Here is a 19775-nt window from a genome sequence, read left to right as displayed (position 1 = left end):
TGTTAGGTGAAGTATAAAATTAAGATTTGACATCATCGTCTCTACAGTGGAACTACAGGTGCCAGCAAGCCTCCCCTGCATGCTGGTACTTGGAGAACCACAAGTACCAGCATGCGGGGCATTAAGGGCCCACTGGTACCTGTAGTTCACCTGTAAAGAAATGGTTTAAAAGATCCAATGCTCACCTCTGTCCCACAATGTTCTCCGTAGAAATCCAAGCCGGGCCCTGATGCAGTGTAACAGCATGTTACTGCATGCTGTTACATCGCGCCAGGGCCGTAGCTAGGGTAGTGCGGACGGTGCCATCGCACAGGGCACCACAGGTCAGGGGGTGCTGTTTGGGTCTGTCAAATTTCTATTTATTATCATTCTCACTTGTAGTTTCCTCTTATTTCATCCCCAGCATCTCCTGGCCTCTGCTATCTCTTCCCTGGCCCTTCCCAATGAGGCCATGGCCCTTTTTTGGGGTACATTATGTCCCTTTGAAAAATGAGGGGGTGCCAATGCTTTTTCTGGCACAGGGCACCAAAAAGTCTAGTTATGGCTCTGCATTGCGCTACTGTCTGCTCGTGGGAACGAGCAGACTTCATTCGTGTGCCGCCGGCCAATCAGCGGCGGCTTACATTAGGGGCCGCTCATTGGCTAAGCCCACGTGGGTCCCAGCCAATGAGCGGCCGCTAATGTTAGCCGCCGCTGATTGGCCGGCGGCACGCGACTGAAGTCTGCTCGTTCCCACGAGCAGACAGTAGCGCAGTGTAACAACATGCTGTTACACTGTATTAGGGGCCCCGCTTTGATTTCTACGGAGAACATTGTGGGACAGAGAGGTGAGTATTGGATCTTTTTTTACATGTTATTCCAATAGGATACTTTACGTTGACAAGTGGACGTGAACATCTGGAATCAGGTGAGTATGTATGTGTATGCATGTATGTAATAAAGCTTTATTTTACAGGTGTGTTGTGTGTTTATTTAACCATTTCTTTACAGGTACCAGTGGGCCCTTAATGCACTGTACTTGTGGTTCTCCAAGTATCAGCATGCAGGGGAGGCTTGCTGGGACCTGTAGTTCCACTGTAAAGACAATGATGAAAAATCTTAGTTTTACACTTCACCTAACACAATCAACCTGACACCCACCACCCAGAGGCGGCGGGGATTGCCCCGGGCTATCAGCCTAGGCTAGGGGTGCCCTGGAGAGGGTGACCCCTTTATTGGGGGGGTCACCAGCTCCCCAGGGATCCCTGGCCTGGGCTGACTAACGGTCAGGGCTGATGCTGTGGCTGGGGCGCCCGGTGAAAGGGCACTCCTGGCTGTGGCATCAGCCCCCGTTAGAAAGGGTCCAGGGCTGGTTTTAAATATACGGTGTAACCCACATAATTTTTTTCGCCATATATTTAAAACCAGCTCTGTCCCTGCAGCCTTGTGCTTTTAGAAAATTTGCAAGCAGAGAAAAAAATCAATAAATCACCCGAGATGGTCATCTCGACCTATCTTGATTGTTAGTAAATTTACCCATAGGTATCACATAGATTTTAAATACACATTATGCTGCTTCCATGGGTTTAGGTCAGAGGTTCCCAAACACCGTTATCATGGCTCCCCTTGTTTTGGTACTGGCTCACTGGTTTAAAGAGACAGAACCACACCCAAGCATATTAATAAAATAAATAAATAAAGGCACTAGTACTCTTCCCACACCCATGTAGTAGTGAGTGAGGGGCAATAAAGATTGTTTAATAATATAAATAACTAACTGGAATACTTCAGGTCTTGGCAAGCTCTGGCATGCCCAATTTGAATGGCTGACAGGACATGCTGGCACTTGGAGAACCAAAAGCCACCTGCAGTGTGTATATCTCAATCTCTAGCTCTATAATCCCCAAGGGTGGCACTCCCTTTCTCCAAGAAAAAACATGCAAGTGCCTTCCAGTTAAGGCCACCAGCTGATGGCCCAACGAAATACAGTCCACATCGGCGGCACTCTGATTCCAATGAAACAATACAGGAGAGTGTGATAGATATCACCAACGTTTCGGAGCATATAATAAATATATATATATATATATATATATATATATATATATTATTTTACACACATCACCTTGCAAAGTCTTTAGTTGGTTAAAAAAAGAAAACACTCTACAATGTTTTTTTTCCAAGTTATCACTCACTCAGATACACTGGGATGATCTTCTTTCCTTCTAGCATCTACATAGAAATGTATGTATAGGTCTTTGAAATCCTAAACACACATCTCATGCAATCAGCAGTCAGGTGCGCTCTTACAGATGCCAATGTGGACAGGTTGTTCCAAGGCCCTGAACAGATTCCTTCCATGGGAGTGACTCCAAATGATATCACTGAAGATGGTGATCCAGTAATTGCAGCAGGGGAAATTTTGCTATCCCAGGATTCCCATTTTGATAGATCATCAGACAGTCTTCCCTTACTTCCCTCCAGGATTTTTAGTTTTGTAGTCTGATCTTCACCAAGAACGTAGTTTCCAAGACTTGCACAATGGCACTGCCAGGATGTCATGATTACTCCTTACTTGGCTAAGTTCAAGCTAAGAGCCCCTTTTAGTAACGTTGGCTATGTAACACCTTCAACTAGCTATACATAAGAAGATTGGTTTGTGTCCCCTTATTTGTTTTATTTTATCTATTGTATTTCATGGTAAAATAGTTTATTGATTGTAATGTTACATATTGAGGATTTTGGTGTTTTTTTCCCTTATGTTTCAGCAAAAGCGCAAAGGAGTGGAAGGCCTGATTGACATAGAAAATCCTAATCGGGCAGCGCAAGCTTCTAAAAAGGTTGCTCAGATTGATCTGGAAGGTCCTAAGGAACTCTCGCGAAGAGAGAGGTAATTTCCTGTCAGATTAATGTTCATCATGTTGATGCAGACGGAGCATACAGTGGTTATAAAACTGTTTCACCCCTCAGGCAATTCTCAGTTTATTCTCTTATATCATCGATCAATATGGATTTATTTGGGAATTCTTACTCTAATTGGTGCTTTTAGATAATGTTTTGGGGACAGAGGGAGATTTACTTTGTTCTTTCTTCCTGGAATCTCTTGTTTGGAAATTGCAGTAACCAAGTGCGGGACTTTTCACAGACTGGTATCTTGTCTATCACCAGTTATTTAAAATGATGATTTCTGAAGTTAGTGGTTTTTAGCTGTATTGGTAATATATTTGGTGTTAGGAAGTCTTAAGTTAGTCCATTTTGATCACATGATAAAATGTTAGAAAGAAAAAATAATTTTAACTTTTCTTTAACTTTGAGCTCGTGTTAGGATGAATAATAAAAGAATAATAGTGGTTTAAAAAATAGCGGTAATAGAATACTTTAAAAAAAAAAAAAAGTTTAATTTTTTTTTTTTTGCAATTTATGTGTATTGAAAACCAACACAAAAATAAACATTTAACACATCATGCCTGGTACTTAAAACTGAAAACATATCACAATACAAATTGCATGGTTTCTGAAAAACAAGAGATAAAAGAGAAGTCTGTCGCAATGTTTCACATAGCCCACAAGGAAAGACAACAACCCCTGTTCACTTCACCACCCCTACCCCCTACTTATCGATTTGTAATGATCAGATTCTTTGTAAAGGAGTTGGGTACCAGATTGCTGTGAAATCTTTATGACCACGTGGTAATGATAGTATAAGATCATCCATAGACATTTAGTGGTCAAGCCAAGCACACCATTCTTTCATGCTGGGGACGGTGGCAGACTTCCATATACTGGGATGACAGCTTTTGAGGCACTGAGTATATGACGCAGTAAGGCTTTCTTAAAAAGCGCCTGTGGTCTATGTAGAACGGATGAGGGAACTTTTTTACCTTTTACCCCAAAATATATGTAGATACACCGATGTTACCCCCTTGATTTGAAAGGAGGGAAATCATATAGTACTGCCCCCATATAATGCCCCTGTAGTAGTGCCCCCATAGTTATGCTCCTGTAGTGCCGCTTGTACAAAAAAAACACCTTTATCCCCGCTCCTGCATCCGCCGCTGTCCTGTCCTGTATAGAATGATTCATATGCATGTGGGGTAATTTACCCCTGTTCCCTGACCACTGATGTAGAAGGTTAAAAAGCCAGAAGCTAGTGCAGGTCTTCCTGTAGAATAACCCCTGCAGTATGTATCGCCTTATCCCATAAGGGACGCAATGGTGAACATTCCCACCAGATATGTAAGGGAGTACCCAGTGCCTCATTACATCTCCAGCACGAATTGGGCAAATTTTTTTGCTAATAAACCAGGATAATGATGCTAGCAGATAACACTTTGTAATGCGTTTCCATCACCAACATAATAAGTGAGCTGGAGAATGTTACTAAAAATCTTCGGCCAATCATCCCCCCCCCCAAATCCCTGCAGCTCAGCCTCCCAATCCTTTGTGGACTTGGGCCTAGTGGGAAAGAGGTAATATACAAGTAATTTATAAATAGAGGACCGAGGATGCGGGGGATAGGAGTGTGACGTGCACATGTTTTCTAATGGGCTGAGCCCGCGGTCGTAGGCACTAGTGGTCCTAGGCCTAATGCCGCATATACACTAGATGGTAAATTGGGCGATATGAACCATGCATGTGCGCATCGTTATCGATGTCTTTCATCGCCCTTACTTGCAGGGTTACCTGATAATATCATCAGGTTCTGCAAGTACAGGGATGAGGAAGGGTCCCGTCACTGAACAATATCATTCAGTGTGTATGCTCAGTGTCGTTAACGACATTGAGCCTGGCAGTGCAGGGGAAACAATTATCGATATGCTCTGAGCGATATCATTAAGTGTGTATGCGGTTTGAAGAGAGAGTGCTTAATCTGGAGATACCTCCATATCTCTCTCAGGTAGGTTCCATTTGGCCTGAACTGAAGGGAAACTCCTAACACCAGAGGAGTCAATCAATTGGCCTACTGACGAGATCCCTGTTAGCGCTATATAGGGAATGAAGTGGGCGCAAGCCCTGGAGAAAAAGCTGGACTCCCAAGGAGCAGAGTTAAAGGGGAAGGGCTGTGTCAGGTCCTTCCTTTTATTTATTTTTTTCTTAAACACAATAAAGTAAATATTTATACTTTGCAAAGAGTACTTTTTTTTTTTTTTTTTTTTGGTCGTAAATGAGACATTTTTTATTATCTGATCAAAACCAACCCCTGGCTGCTTCTTCATGAAACTAAAGTTATAAAATGTGCCTGGATACAGTAAACCATTAATAATTTACATCTGCCAAAACTAATAAAATGCGATTTTTAGAATAGTCTGCTTGCAGCAAAAGTGCAAAAAAAGAAACTTGAACTTTGTAATTAATTTATTGATTTAAGTTCTATATCGGTTGCTGGCCAGTCTAAAGCTGGGTACTCACTTTTACCATTGCAGGCTGTTTGGGTTAAACTGTCCTGATCAGCCGTGCAGTCTGTCCCCAGTGTGACCCCCCCTGTCAGCCGAGTACACACTGTGCAGACATAACACAGTGTGTACGGCCTTCTATGGGATTGGGTGGTCGAACCGACGCGAATATTAAACTGTACATAAGATGCGACCTCCCGATCCTGACCATTGCAGGGGCGTTAAAAGCCCTTTATCGGCTAACACTCCTGCATCGGGACAGTGTACACACCTATACAATCCAATGGCCGTTCTCTCAATATTGCATGAACGGCCCGATGATTGTATAGGTGTGTAGCCAGCTTGAGCTGTGAGTTCTAGATCTGTTGCTAGCCAGTCTTAGCTGTGAGTTCTAGATCTGTTGTTGGTCAGTCTTAGCTGTGACTATATTTTTTGCCATCCCTAGGGCAAATTGAGCAGTATAGCGGTGCCTAAAGCATAGAGTAATAGTGTGTTTTGTATTTGGAATAGGGAAGAAATAGAGAAGCAGAAGGCAAAAGAACGCTACATGAAGATGCATTTAGCAGGAAAAACAGACCAAGCGAAGGCTGACTTGGCCCGTCTAGCAATTATTCGAAAACAGAGAGAAGAGGCAGCAAAGAAAAAAGTGGAAGAAAAAAAAAGTGAGTGTGCTCTCATGTACTCTGACTTTACACTGCAATGTGCTCTCTTCTCATCTCATGTACTCTGACTTTACACTGCAATGTGCTCTCTTCTCATGTACTCTGACTATACACTGCAATTTGCTCTCTTCTCATCTCTTGTACTCTGACTATACACTGCAATTTGCTCTCTTCTCATCTCTTGTACTCTGACTTTACCCTGCAATGTGCTCTATTCTCATGTACTCTGACTTTACACTGGAATGTGCTCTCTTCTCATCCCATGTACTCTGACTTTACACTGGAACAATAAGCATGACGGTGATGGTGTAGCTGGCTCACTCCGAGGGGTTCCCTAGTAAGCGTGTCATAGTCATTATAAGTTAGGGCCTTGTTTAAATCCGTCCTCTTCAGAAAAGGTAATATTCTCTAAGTATCTGAAATAATAAATAACCTACTTGTGAAGCTTTATATAGTTAATCTATAATGATTTAATTTTAAATTGCTCTCACTCTTTGTAAGTCGTTTTATATACATTTTCACTGCATTTTTCAATAGAATAAACGGAGCTAGAGCAGTGTGCAGTGAATCCAAGAGATGATTCTCTATCACTATATTCTTTTAATGACCAGGAACAGTGGGACTCGTATTCTGCATGCACATCAAAAATTACAAGGCCAAATCCAATTCGTCCTCAGCACTGCGGGTGTTATTATTATTATTACCAGTTATTTATATAGCGCACACATATTCCGCAGCGCTTTACAGAGAATATTTGGCCATTCACATCAGTCCCTGCACCAGAAGAGCTTACAATCTATATTCCCTGAAAACCACAGGAGAGAGGAGAAAAAGGACTTTGTGGGGGCAAACAATAGGTATGGAGATATAGCTGATATCAGCGAATTAAAAATGAACCTTTATTCAACATAGTATTAAAAAGATGAGCAACTAAAGACAATTCAACAAACAGAAAAACAGACAATACATATATGAATGAAACAAGGGAGATAAATTCTCCACTGAAAAAGCCAGGCAAAATAATACTGTGATGCTATAAATACTAATATGTGCCTATAACCACAATATAATATTAGTACCAATTAGTTCATAATTAAGGCGTGCTTGCCTATAGAAAGAATAATACGTATATACATAATTCAAGGGAGATGTATTCTCCACTGTGGATTGAAAAAAAGCCGGGCGAGATAATGCTATGATAGCATGAATATGGAATATGTGCCTATTGGCCACAATATAATATTGTTAACACAGTATGGGCATACTGTATCAAGAAAAGATCACCTTAAATGATAGTGTCTCTCTCCTGATGGGATAAATTCCCATTAATTATCATACATGCATTTGTATGTATGCCCGCATGCACTGGAGATTAATACAGAGAAAAAATTATTTGTCAATAAATCTCCCATAGAGAAAATACACAGAGTATGACAAACAGCACTAAGAACATCAGGACGGACTTCATTAATATCAATAACTAAACTGATTACTAATGTTATTAATTAAATGTATAGCATGAGGGTATATAGTTGATAAATGAAAAGTCAAAGCAGTCAATCGCTTGTCCCTCTAGTTAATTAACTGTAGTGCTATTGGCCACAATATAATATTGTTAACACAGTATGGGCATACTGTATCAAGAAAAGATCACCTTAAATGATAGTGTCTCTCTCCTGATGGGATAATTATCATACATGCATTTGTATGTATGCCCGCATGCACTGGAGATTAATACAGAGAAAAAATTATTTGTCAATAAATCTCCCATAGAGAAAATACACAGAGTATGACAAACAGCACTAAGAACATCAGGACGGACTTCATTAATATCAATAACTAAACTGATTACTAATGTTATTAATTAAATGTATAGCATGAGGGTATATAGTTGATAAATGAAAAGTCAAAGCAGTCAATCGCTTGTCCCTCTAGTTAATTAACTGTAGTGCTACAAAGAGAAAGACAGAGGTCCAGTAAGTATATGTACGATGTAAGATAGGATAAGCTGTCAGGTTAGGTGGCCGTCTGCCCTGATGCGCTAGGCAGTGCAGGGGGTATGCGCCACTTACCTGGTCAGCGTGCAGTCCTGATTTGTAGTCTGTTTGTGCTGCCGCTGTGTATAGCTGGAAAGCCGGTGTCAGGGTTGGAACTGTGAGCAACCCTCAGGGTTGGAACTGGGAGCAAGCCTATTAGCGGCGAAACACGCGTCAGACCTACACTTCCGGGTCACGTGATGCGCACACGTGACACCGGCTTTCCAGCTATACACAGCGGCATGCACCGGCACTGTTTACAGCACAAACAGACTTTTTTTCAATCCACAGTGGAGAATACATCTCCCTTGAGGAGAATATATCTCCTTTGATTTATGTAGTCATGTATTTTCTGTCCTGTTTGTTGAATTTTCTCTGTGTGCCTATCTCTTTTAATACCATAAAGAGAGACTTTGATATCATAGATGAATTCATCTGTGGAGAATGCATCTCCCTTAATTTAAGTATATACGTATAATCTGTTGTATACGCTAACACGGTTTAACTGTGAATTAATAGGTATGAAATATATTGTATTGTGGTCAAAGGCACATATTTAATATTTATATCATCACAGTATTATCTTGCTAGGCTCCCGCAGTGGAGAATGCATCTCCCCTGATTTATTTATATACGTTTTGTCTATCTCTTCTAATATCATAAAGAGAGACACTAGTATCAGAGGTGATCTTCCTTGTGGAGAATGCATCTCCCTTGAATTATGTATATACGTATTATTCTTTCTATAGGCAAGTACGCCTTAATTATGAACTAATTGGTACTAATATTATGTTGTGGTTATAGGCACATATTAGTATTTATAGCATCACAGTATTATTTTGCCTGGCTTTTTCAGTGGAGAATTTATCTCCTCTGTTTCATTCATATATGTATTGTCTGTTTTTCTGTTTGTTGAATTGTCTTTAGTTGCTCATCTTTTTAATACTATGTTGAATAAAGGTTCATTTTTAATTCGCTGATATCAGCTATATCTCCATACCTATTGTGTGCCCCCACAAAGAGTCCTTTTTCTCCTCTCTCCTGTGGTTTTCATGTTATAAACTGACTCTGGGGAGCACCATAGACTTTCCTATAGATGGCCTGTTAGACTGTTGTCTCATGATCCATGATAGGAATACCATGACACGTACATGTGTGTGTATATATTAAGTCTGTTTTAGGTATACACATGAGATATATTATTTATTATACTCCAGCAGAATTTTCTCAGTGCGGGTCCAGTATACATTCCCTTGTACCAATCTATATTCCCTATCACATGCGCACACACTAGGGTTAATTTTGTAGGGAGCCAATTAACCTACCAGTATATTTTTGGAATGTGGGAGGAAACCGGAGCACCCGGAGGAAACCCACACAAGCACAGGGAGAATATACAAACTCCACACAGAGCCGTGGTGGGAATCGAACCCACGACCTCAGTGCTGTGAGGCAGTATTGCTAACCATTACACCATCTCTGCTGCTAATAGCAGAAAATAAACTTCCCCCACATTGATAGTTACTGCCGATGGAGCATGATTACATTAGGGTGGCTGGCTCCAACACTAAAAGGGGATGTGGTTAAGATACCGCTGCCCGGAATCCTGATGCTGGAAGCTTGACCAGGGACTAAAGATAGGTGTCTAAATCCCGACGCCTATCTTTAGCCCCACGCAGAAATCCCGATGCCTGACATCCCGAACGAAGGTAAGCCGCGGCTTTCTAGCTGTTAGCCGCAGGGGGTTAGCTTTAGGCACCCCCGGGGGGAGGGTTAGGCTAGGGAAAAGGGGGGTTGGGGTTAGGCTAGGGAAAGGGGAGGTTGGGTTAGGAACCCCCCAGGAGGGATAGGTTTAGGGTGCGGCAAGGGGGGGTTAGCAATAGATACCACTGGGGGGAGGTTAAGGATAGGGCACCCCCACGGGGGTTAAGGGGGTGGGGAGAGGGGAGGGTTAGGGTACTTACAAGCCCTAGTCGGGGTCTTCACTGTTCGGGCTTCCGGCGTCAGTATTTGGTTCGCAGGGAGTAAATCTGGCGGCATTACATACCGATACCACTAAAGGTACCCTACCTAACCAATTCTGTCACAGACACAGAGGCACCCTTCTTCGAGTGAGGTCAATCTCCTCTTTCAAATGAACTTGGGAGTTCCTGTCAGGTGATCATGTATGATCCCCAGTAATAACTCCCTACACTGCAGAAAATATTAGTGTTACTTATTGCTCCCACCATAAGCTTCTGTGTGCATACCAGTCAGTACTAGCTGATTGTACATTGCATGAAAGACGGTTCCCATTGTGGTAACATACTACAGGCTTTTCATTGAAGTTTAAGTTATTAATACAATGTATTTTACTTTGCAGCAAAAGATCCATCGGGAGGGCCAGTCAAATCAATGCAGTCAATGTCTCTTAATAAACCATAACTGCTGCTACACAGACCACATCCAGAGGATCCTTGGACCAGTGCAGCTATATGGTCTGTAGACTACTTGTCTAGCCACTTCTCTGGTCTCTTGTGTGTCCACAACATACTATCCCTGATCAAGTCAGCACAGTGTTTGCAGACTGAGGATACTGCTACTAAAGACTGGACATGCACTCAGCACGTATTTATTTAATGCTGTGTTTCTGTGGAGCTTGGATCCGGAAGGAGAGGAATAAAGTTTGGAATTAAAACGATAAATTCTGTCATGTTTTTTTTTTATCAGCAACTGTGAGCACACGGCTCAGGGCTACAACTACAAATTCCAACATTATAAAATGCTTTAGGCAAGTGGTTACCAAACCTTGGGATGGATACATATTCTCCTTATTGCTGCAGCACTATTCCTCACAGAAAATCATTTTTATTTTGTTACTTTTAAATATTATTTTTGTATTTTCTTATTGAGCAATTCATAAAATGTAATAGCAAAATTGTATGAAAATCAGTATTGTTGGGCCCTAAACATTCATATTTCCCACAAGCTCAGTTAGTGTGAAGTGACACACGGCAGAAGGTAATCTCTCCTCCCTGGGTGTATGAAGTGTGTGCACTGTTAGATGGATGCTCTGGTTCGCATACAGAATGCAAAGCTGAGTTTTCAGCAGCAGACTCTGGGCCTGATTCAGACCCGGACGCTATTTGCGGCCGCTCGCTCTCAAAAAGGGGCCGGATATTTAAATTGAGCGCTCGCTCTTTGCGGTGTGAGGACGTCTCTATGTCTGTGCGATCGTCTGCTAAATGTGCTCGCTATTTTTTCAAGAAGCACCTTTGCCGTTCGCAAATCACGCCATCTCCTGTTTTTATTAGATTAATTGGGAACATCGAACGGCATCTGAATTGCTCGCAGAGCTTGAGGTAGGAATTACTTCCCGTAATCACTGCGAGCAGTTCAGGCTAAAAGACAGCCAAGTCCCTCTGTGTTTTACGAGTGCACGATTTCTGAACGCAATGACTGGTTTGCGCACGTGCATTGCGAACCCGGCGCAGTTGTTTGACCATCACTCGGAGCGAGCGTGCGGACGCTTACGAGCGGGTCTGAATCAGGCCCTCTGTTCCGCACTGCCTCTGGGACACATTCACTTTTGGCACTTTCTATCTCTAGGCACGCACATAATAAGTACAAACACCGATACATCTATTTTATTCATATAGCACACTGCTATACATATGTTTAATCTTTTAAATGAGTCCTCTCCCAGTGGAGCTTACCCTCTTAATTCTCTCTACCTTACAAACATACACAGGTCAATTTCGTCTGGTATCGGTTATCAATGCAAACACTGGTAGATCAGAACTCCTTACACAGAGTCCTAGTTCAAATAATACTGTGAGGATAGAAAGCTAAGCACATTGGCCCTCATTCAGAGCTGCTCGCTAGCGGCTGTACGCTCGTTCCGAGCGATGTTCGCACATCTGCGCATGCGTACGGTTTTTAGTACGCATGCGCGAACCAGTCAGTGCGGCCGAAAATCGTTTGTACGCTATATAGCGAGTGCCTGCTATTTTGAGTGACAGAATGAGGCGTATGTGGGTGGTAACAGGGAAAGGTGTTTGAAAACGGGGGAGTGGAATTCGAACGCAGGCGTGCTTAAAGGTCAAAACGGGCGTTTTAAGGGAGTGCATAATTAATACAGCAGCGTCATTGACCACGTCACTTGGTTTTTTTTAACTCAGAACTGCTCGCAAAATAGCGGTTGAAAAAACCAACCACAAGAATAGCGAGCAGTTCATACGCTGTACGATGTACTCGATTAATCGAATAAATAGCGGACATGACGTATGGTGCGAGCGGCCAGGGGGCGTTTTTATCATTAAAACGAGCGTATGTTTTGCTCGCTCGTTCAGACTTAGAGGTGTGAACAGACTGCAATTTGCGAACGGATCATTTGAATAGCCACCCCTTGTTTTTGAACGAACGACCGCAAATAGCGAACGGCTCTGAATCAGGCCCTTTGTCACTTAATCAGGAAAGCAGTATTCAACTTCCAAGTCTGTTGTCGAAGTAAAGGAGCGTACACACGGTCAGATTTGTCAGATTTGTCAGATGAACGATTGAACGATTAAACGATCTGAACGATTTGAACGATTTGACCAAAGTTTTGAACGATTGAACGATTTTTGACTGCATTAAAATGAATGGAATCGTCCAAGTCTGACTGCAAACCCATCAGATGTCAGATATCGTTATCTGACAAACGGGAACGCGCATCGTTGATCGTCCATCGTTCAGGCATGTCAGATATGAACGATTTTCCTTCAGATATGAACGACTGAACGATTTTTAAATCGTTATCGTCCATATCTGAAGAAAAAATCTGATCGTGTGTATGCACCTTAAAGCTCACCACTGCTTACAGGGGGGAAGCAATCGGGAAGCCGACTGCCTATATTCCGGCAGCCGGCTTCCCGACTGTCTTATCCCGGCAAGGGTGAAATGCCGGGCGTCTAGATGTAGACGCCCGCATTTCCCCGACGCTGGGAGACCGGCGCCCGGCATCACGATCGTAGTGATGCCGGGCGCCGCGAGCGGACAGCCGCGGGAGGGAGGGTTAGGTTTAGGGCTCCCGGGGGGGACTTAGGGTTAGGCACCCCCCCGGGTGGGTTAGGGTTAGGCACCCACGGTGGGGACTTCGGGTTGGGCACCCCCCGGGGGACTTAGGTTTAGGCAGCAGGGAAGGGGGTGGTTAGGGTTAGGCACTTAGAGGGGGGATTAGGGTTAGGCACTTGGGGGGGAAGTTAGGGTTAGGCACCCCTAAGTAGGGTTAGGGGGATTAGGTTAGTGGATACTTACCTATCCACGATCGGGATTTCCAGCACTGTCGGGCTTCCGCTGCGTCGCACTCTGCTCCTGTCGGGCTGCCGCTGACGGGAATCGAACCGCCGGCCATGCAGCCGACGGTATATCATACCCATTCCTTACAGGGAGGGTGTGCAGAACATTACTGTGCGTACTGTATCCGTCCAGTGAATTGGGAGTCCGTAGGGAATTCCAGAAGCTTTTACACTTGGCAGGTAATGGAGGGGTAAGTAAACCAATGCATGTTAAGGCTAGGAGAAACACATGAATAGTTTAAGTGGTAGATTACAGGGGGTACATTTTATAAGATAGGAGTTCTATTAAGACGTGATGTTGCCCATAGCAACCAATCAGCTTCTACTTCTCATTTATCTAGCACCTTCTAGAAGATAATACCTGGAATCTGATTGGTTGCTATGGGCAACATCACTTCTTAACAGAACATCTTACATCTTAGTAAATTTATCCCCAAGTCTCTACAGGACGTTACCTTATAGCCTAACCGCGCAAGATGAGTTGATGAACTCTTTGACCAGACTCTCTTTTGTAGTTGCTCCCAGAAAGAAAAAACCTTTTTGGAAATGCATATGGATTTAGGGCAGAATATGACCACAACTTTTTTGGGTGGAGTATACAGAAAACAGGAGCCAAGTGATCCAGGATGTCCCTGTGAAAGTCTTTACTGTAAATAGAAATTGTGTTGTCATTGAAAAGCACCAGATACGTAATATCCGGGCAGCAGATGGAGGTCTTGGAACATCTTATAGTGCTCTCTGTTGCTAGACCACAGTACTGGGAATTGAGTCTAGCCTCAAAAATCAGCTGCTCAGAGTAAGTACCTAAATTCAGGATGGTTTGCTTTTGTACTGTCCATTAATATACTAGGATAGTCTATTTTAGAGATGGTGTGCTTTTCTTCAGTACACTTGAAGGACCTGTGGTAGAGAAGGAGAGTAGTATACAACATCAAAAAGTCTCTGCAGCTTGTGATAAACTATCTGCTGACTGCGAATGTGACTTACAGTGGTGCATGAAAGTGAACCCTTCAGAGTTTTCTATATTTCTGCTGAAAAGTCTTAAAAGTAGATAAGCCCAAACAAATGAGACAGAAAAATTAGACGTGCTAATTTTTTTTTTTTTTTATTGAGGAAAATGATCCAATATCACACATCTGTGAGTGGCAAAAGCATGTGACCCTTTAGGTTTAGCAGATATTTTGATGGTGAAATTAGAATCCGTTATTTTCAATCTATGGGAAGACAATCTGGTGTGAGTGGACAACATGTCTTTCTTCTTCAGGGTCCATAGGGCTCCATAGGGGAGACAATGAGGTGTAGGTGGGACCTGAAAGACCGGATATCAACTGCAAACCTTTTCAATCCCAGGATGCTTCGGTCCTTCCCCCTATACTCCGCCCAGAGGCTGAGGGCAACTCAGTTTCTTTGGTGTCTGGCAGGAGGTGGATCGTCATTTTTAACTGGGGCTGCTTTACACAGCCCAAGTTTATTTTATGATTTATTTTTAGTATTTTTACTTCTGATCAGCAGCGTGAGACAGTCCCTTGGACGTCTGCACTGCTGCTCCATCACCCCTCCGCGGTGCCGTGACACCAGCCCTCGGCTAGGTACTCCCGGCGGGGCTCTGTGGGGGACTAGCTAGGGAACCACCGGGGCATATATATTACTGGCGCAGGGCATATTTTACAGGCCAGGGGACCCAGTGGTTAACGTAAGCCTAAGGTGAGAAGATGCTCTCCCTGCAGCCATTCCCCCAGCTCAGGGCGCCATTCCACTGCGGTCTTGCTGTTCCCTGAGCTGCTCCTCCCGCAGCCTCAGAGACACGTGGTAGCCGTTTTCTGCATGCAGGTTTCCCGGAATGATGGGTTCAGTCTCTCTGTATACCTCTCCCAAGGGCTAGGTTATACAGCGCTATATCCTACCAGCCACTGCCGTCTGTGTAGTTGCGCTGATATATTCTTTATATACTATCCAGCTTATTCCTTTCCCTTTATTCTACTATACTCTGACCTACTAAGGTATAGGGGGTTCATTGTACCTCACATCTCCCATATATTTGTGAGGGCTATCACATACTATTTAGCTTGGTTGCACACTACACTGTGCCATATTACACATACTTCTGGGTTGCTCACTGCACTGTGTCAGATTGTGTATTTTATTCTTGTGGCTATGTCTGGCAGAGGAAAGAACAAGCAGGCTGATGCCACTGCTCCTACTCTGGTGTCTTGTAAGTCCTGCTCAGCAGGCTTAACCCCAGAGGACCTCATTCAAGATGGTCTTTGTACAAATTGTTATACCGCCCTGTGCCCATCACCCCCCAGTGTCCTCTCCTCAGGACCCACCCTGGGCTGCCTTTTCACAGGTGCTGTATTATTTTCCCAGTCCACCCAGTTATCAGATTCTGATGTATCTCTCTGGGGAGGCAGAAGACGCAGACCTCTCTCACTCTGACTCCTTCTCGGGAGATGAGGAGCCACCCTCTAAATTAAATATACCTGCACTGGTGAGAGCTGTAAACTCTAATCTACAAATCGAAGAGGCACAACCCGATCCTAAGGCAAAACAGCCACTTTTTAAACAACAAAACTTAGTTTTAACAGAGTTCCTTTACTCCGACTAGCTATCTGATCACATGAGCAAGGCATGGAATATGCCAAGTAAAAGGTTTCCGTTACTTGAACAAAGTTTCTTTCACCCTCTTCACACTACAGATTGCACTAAATGGGAAGTTCCCCAGCAGTAGATTCTCATGTAACACGTCTGGTCAAGAATGCTACCTTACCCATCCATACTGCAACCTCCTTGAAGGAAACCATGGAAACAAGGATAGATATTTGTCACAAATCTATATACTCATCCTGCTAGTGCTACGGCCTGGTTGCCAAAAGCCATTGAGAGTTGGCCCTAGAAGAGACCTTTCCCTCTGATGCTTTGAGGGAACAGCTGTCCTACATATCTCACATTCAGGGCCGGATTAAGGGGGGGCGACAGGGGTGGTCGTCCCTGGGCCCCCACACACGGAGGGCCCCCACTAGCAGCGGTGCGCTGTCTGCGCCCGTCGCTAGTGTCCCCTCCGCTAGTGTAGTGTAGACCGTGCAGTGAATGTGGTCACACTACACAGTGACATACACTTAGTCGCCGGCAGCAGCTGTGTGTATGTTACAGCAGCCGATGAGCGTCAGACAGACTCTCATTGGCTGCTGCACAACGGAAGGGAGCCGGCTCCCCCCTGCAGCTGGTGATGATGGGAGAGACGTCATGACGCTGACGTCTCTCCCAACTGTGCAATAGAAGAGCTGGGACTCGCGTCAGGAGCGCGGATTCAGGTAAGCTTTTTTTTGTGTGTGTGGGGCACTGTCACTGCATGGGGGGGAGCGTTACAGACGTCCCTGTATAGGGGGGCCACTTCATGGGGGCACTGTATGGGGGGGTGTTTGCTACTGGGGGCAATGCATAGGAGGGGCTACTACTGGGGGCAGAGCATGGGGGACTACTACTGGGGTACTGTGGGGGGGGGACTACTACTGGGGGCAGAGCATGGGGTGAATACCACTGGGGGAAATGCTTTTGGGGGAATACTACTGGGGGCACTATATAAAGCGCACTGCATAGGGGGGATTACTACTGGGGGCACTGTATAGGGGTGGACTACTACGGGCAATGCATAGGGGGGACAACTACTGGGGGCACTGTATAGGGGTGGTCTACTGAGGGCAATGCATAGGGGGGACTACTACTGTGGGCATTATATAAGGGGCACTGCATAGGGAAGACCAATACTGGGGGCACTGCATAAGGGGCACTACTAAATGGGGCACTGCATAAGGAGCTCTGTATAGGGGGGACCATTACTGGGGAAATTGCATAAGATGCACTTCTACAGTGGCCATTGCAAAATGGGCATTAAGGTGAATAGAAAGAAAAAAAGAATCCTAGGGTGACGAGAAATGGTGGTATATAGGGGCCCCCAGAGACCTTAATCCGGCCCTGCTCACATTAGAGATGCAGCCTCCTACTTAGGTGAACCAGCTATGGATACGGCTCTCCTAGCCTCCAGGGTTTCTGCCACTTCGGTAGTGGCCCGCCGTATTGTTTGGCTCTGCTCCTGGAAGGCAGATTAGGACTCTGAAAGGGCACTGGAGTCTCTGCCTTATTCTGGAGATATCCTGTTTGACCCTGAATTGAATAAAATTGTGACTACCTTGGCAGCTTCCAAGACGGCGTTCCTGCCCTCTGCATATAATGCAAAGCCTCGGATGTTGTCCTTTCGTCCTCAAGGAAAAGCTAAAGGTCAGGCCTTTCCAAGGCATCCGGCATCAACTAAGGCCTCCAAGCCTAGGACCAAACAGACCTGGGCTACTAAACGTCCACCTACCAAATCTGAGCATAAGCCTGCAGCCTGACGGAGCGGGCCTCTCCCTGGGGGCTCCCAGGGTGGGAGGCCAATTTCTTCAATTCGCCCAGTTTTGGCGTTAGACCACATCAGACGCCTGGATAAGTGGTCTCCCACGGATATGCCCTATCCTTCCTGAGGTGACCCCCCTCCCCCAACAATTATTTTCCAAAGAACCTCCATTGGACCCAAGCAAGACCCTGCTGCTCCAAAGAGCCTGAATTCAGGAGTAATAATTCCAGTGCCCTCCTCACAACGAGGCAAGGGCTATTATTCTACCCTTTCCTAAGTTCAGAAGCCCAACGGGTTTCATCAGCCTATCTTCAACCTCAAATCTCTGAAGTTTATCAGGGTGCCCAGGTTTCGTATGGAAACCTTCCGCTTTATTATCCTAGCTATGGAGTCTAGGTACATGTAGGTAAGTATCTTGAATGTCCAGAGACACCATAAAATCCCCATAGTGCCTTCTCATCAACAATATCTCTGGTTTGCTATACTACAGCAACATTACCAATTTCAGGCTCTGCCCTTTGGCCTCTCAACGGCCCCTCGGGTCTTTACCAAGATCATGGCGGCCTATCTTCATTGTCAAGGGATCAGACTACTCCCATACTTGGACGATCTCTTGCTGTTGGCCAGCTCCCAAGAGATTCTTCATTCTGCAGGTAACCATTGCCTTTCTACAAATGCTTGGATGGCTGATCAACTGGAAAAAGTCTTCCCTGACACCTCAAAGAATTGTACATTTGGGAGCCCTCCTGAACTCTCAGGTTCAGAGAATCTTCCTAACAGAAGACAAGATCGCAATAATACAGCACAGAGGGCCTGATTCAGACCCGGACGCTATTTGCGGACGGTCATTCCAAAAAAGGGGCCGGCTATTTAAATTGAGCGCTCGCTCTTTGCGGTTTGTTGACGCCTCTATGTCTGAGTGAGTGAACGAAAAATGCGCTTGCTATTTTGTAAAGACGCCCCTTTGCCGTTCACATCACACGTCATCTCCGGTATTTATTAGATTAATCGGGAACATCGAAAGGCATCTGAACTGCTCGCAGTGCTTGTGGTAGCTTTTTCCTACCGCTATCACTGTGAGCAGTTCAGGCTAAAAGACAACCAAGTGAGGTGGTCGATGATGCTCCTTTACTAATTATGCACTCTCATTAAATGCCCTTTTCACCGTTAGGCACACCTGCGTTCGGATCTCCACTCCCCCGTTTTCAAGCACCTTCCCCTGTTACCACCCACAAACGGTACATTCTGTCAATCAAATTAGCAGCCCCTCGCTGTTTTGCGAGCGCACGATTTCCGACCGCAATGACTGGTCTGCGCATTACGACCCATATGCATGCGCAGTTGTGCGAACATCGCTCAGAGCGAACGAGCGGCCGCTTACGAGCGGCTCTGAATCAGGCCCAGAGTGCGCAGACTGCTCCGCAGTCACTGAGTGTAAATTCACTCTGGAATGCACACCTTGGGATCAATGGTGTCCTCATTCGACATGGTGAAGTTCGCTCAGTTCACTTCAGGCCCCTACAACACCTGATCCTCTCCAGGTGGAACCGGCTACCCCATCTACTCAGATCCCAGATGATGGGCCTCCCCCCGGAGGTTTGCCTGACCCAAAGCTCTCACTCTGGCTCAGTATATTCTTCAGGGCAGACCAGTGCAAGTACAGTCCAACAACGCCACGGCAGTGGCCAACCTCAATCACCAAGGAGGCACTCACAGCCGGGCAGCAATGGCAGAAGTGTCCCACATTCTCACATGGACAGAACGCCATATCCACGGTATTCATCCCAGGAGTTCTCAATTGGGAAGCAGATTTCCTCAGCCATCACGATGTGCATGCAGGGGAGTGGTCTCTACATCCAGAAGTCTTTCAGCTCCTGGTGGACAAATAGGGTCTACCAGATGTGGATCTCATGGCCTCAAGACACAACAACAAACTTCCAGTGTATGGAGCCAGGACAAAGGACCCCGATGCAGCCTTTGTGGACGCATTGTCAGTG

General features: G+C 44.9%; 1 protein-coding gene across 1 annotated transcript in view; it reads left to right on the top strand.

Annotated features, from left to right (window-relative positions):
* The window catches only part of PDAP1 (PDGFA associated protein 1), a 28740-nt gene extending 17986 nt beyond the window's left edge, over positions 1–10754 (top strand). Inside the window, exons 5-7 of the mRNA XM_088466668.1 lie at positions 2748–2869; positions 5883–6034; positions 10433–10754. Coding sequence (XP_088322794.1) covers positions 2748–2869; positions 5883–6034; positions 10433–10494 — 336 coding nt within the window. The 3' untranslated portion in view covers positions 10495–10754. The remainder of the gene's footprint in view (positions 1–2747; positions 2870–5882; positions 6035–10432) is intronic.
* The last annotated feature ends 9021 nt before the right edge of the window (positions 10755–19775 follow it).

Source organism: Taudactylus pleione, unplaced genomic scaffold (genome assembly GCF_031769625.1).
Source record: "Taudactylus pleione unplaced genomic scaffold, aTauple2 ptg000066l, whole genome shotgun sequence".
Classification (NCBI taxonomy): Eukaryota; Metazoa; Chordata; class Amphibia; order Anura; family Myobatrachidae; genus Taudactylus; species Taudactylus pleione.
The sequence above is the reverse complement of the archived record's forward strand: the minus strand, read 5'-3'. Positions and strand labels throughout refer to the sequence as shown.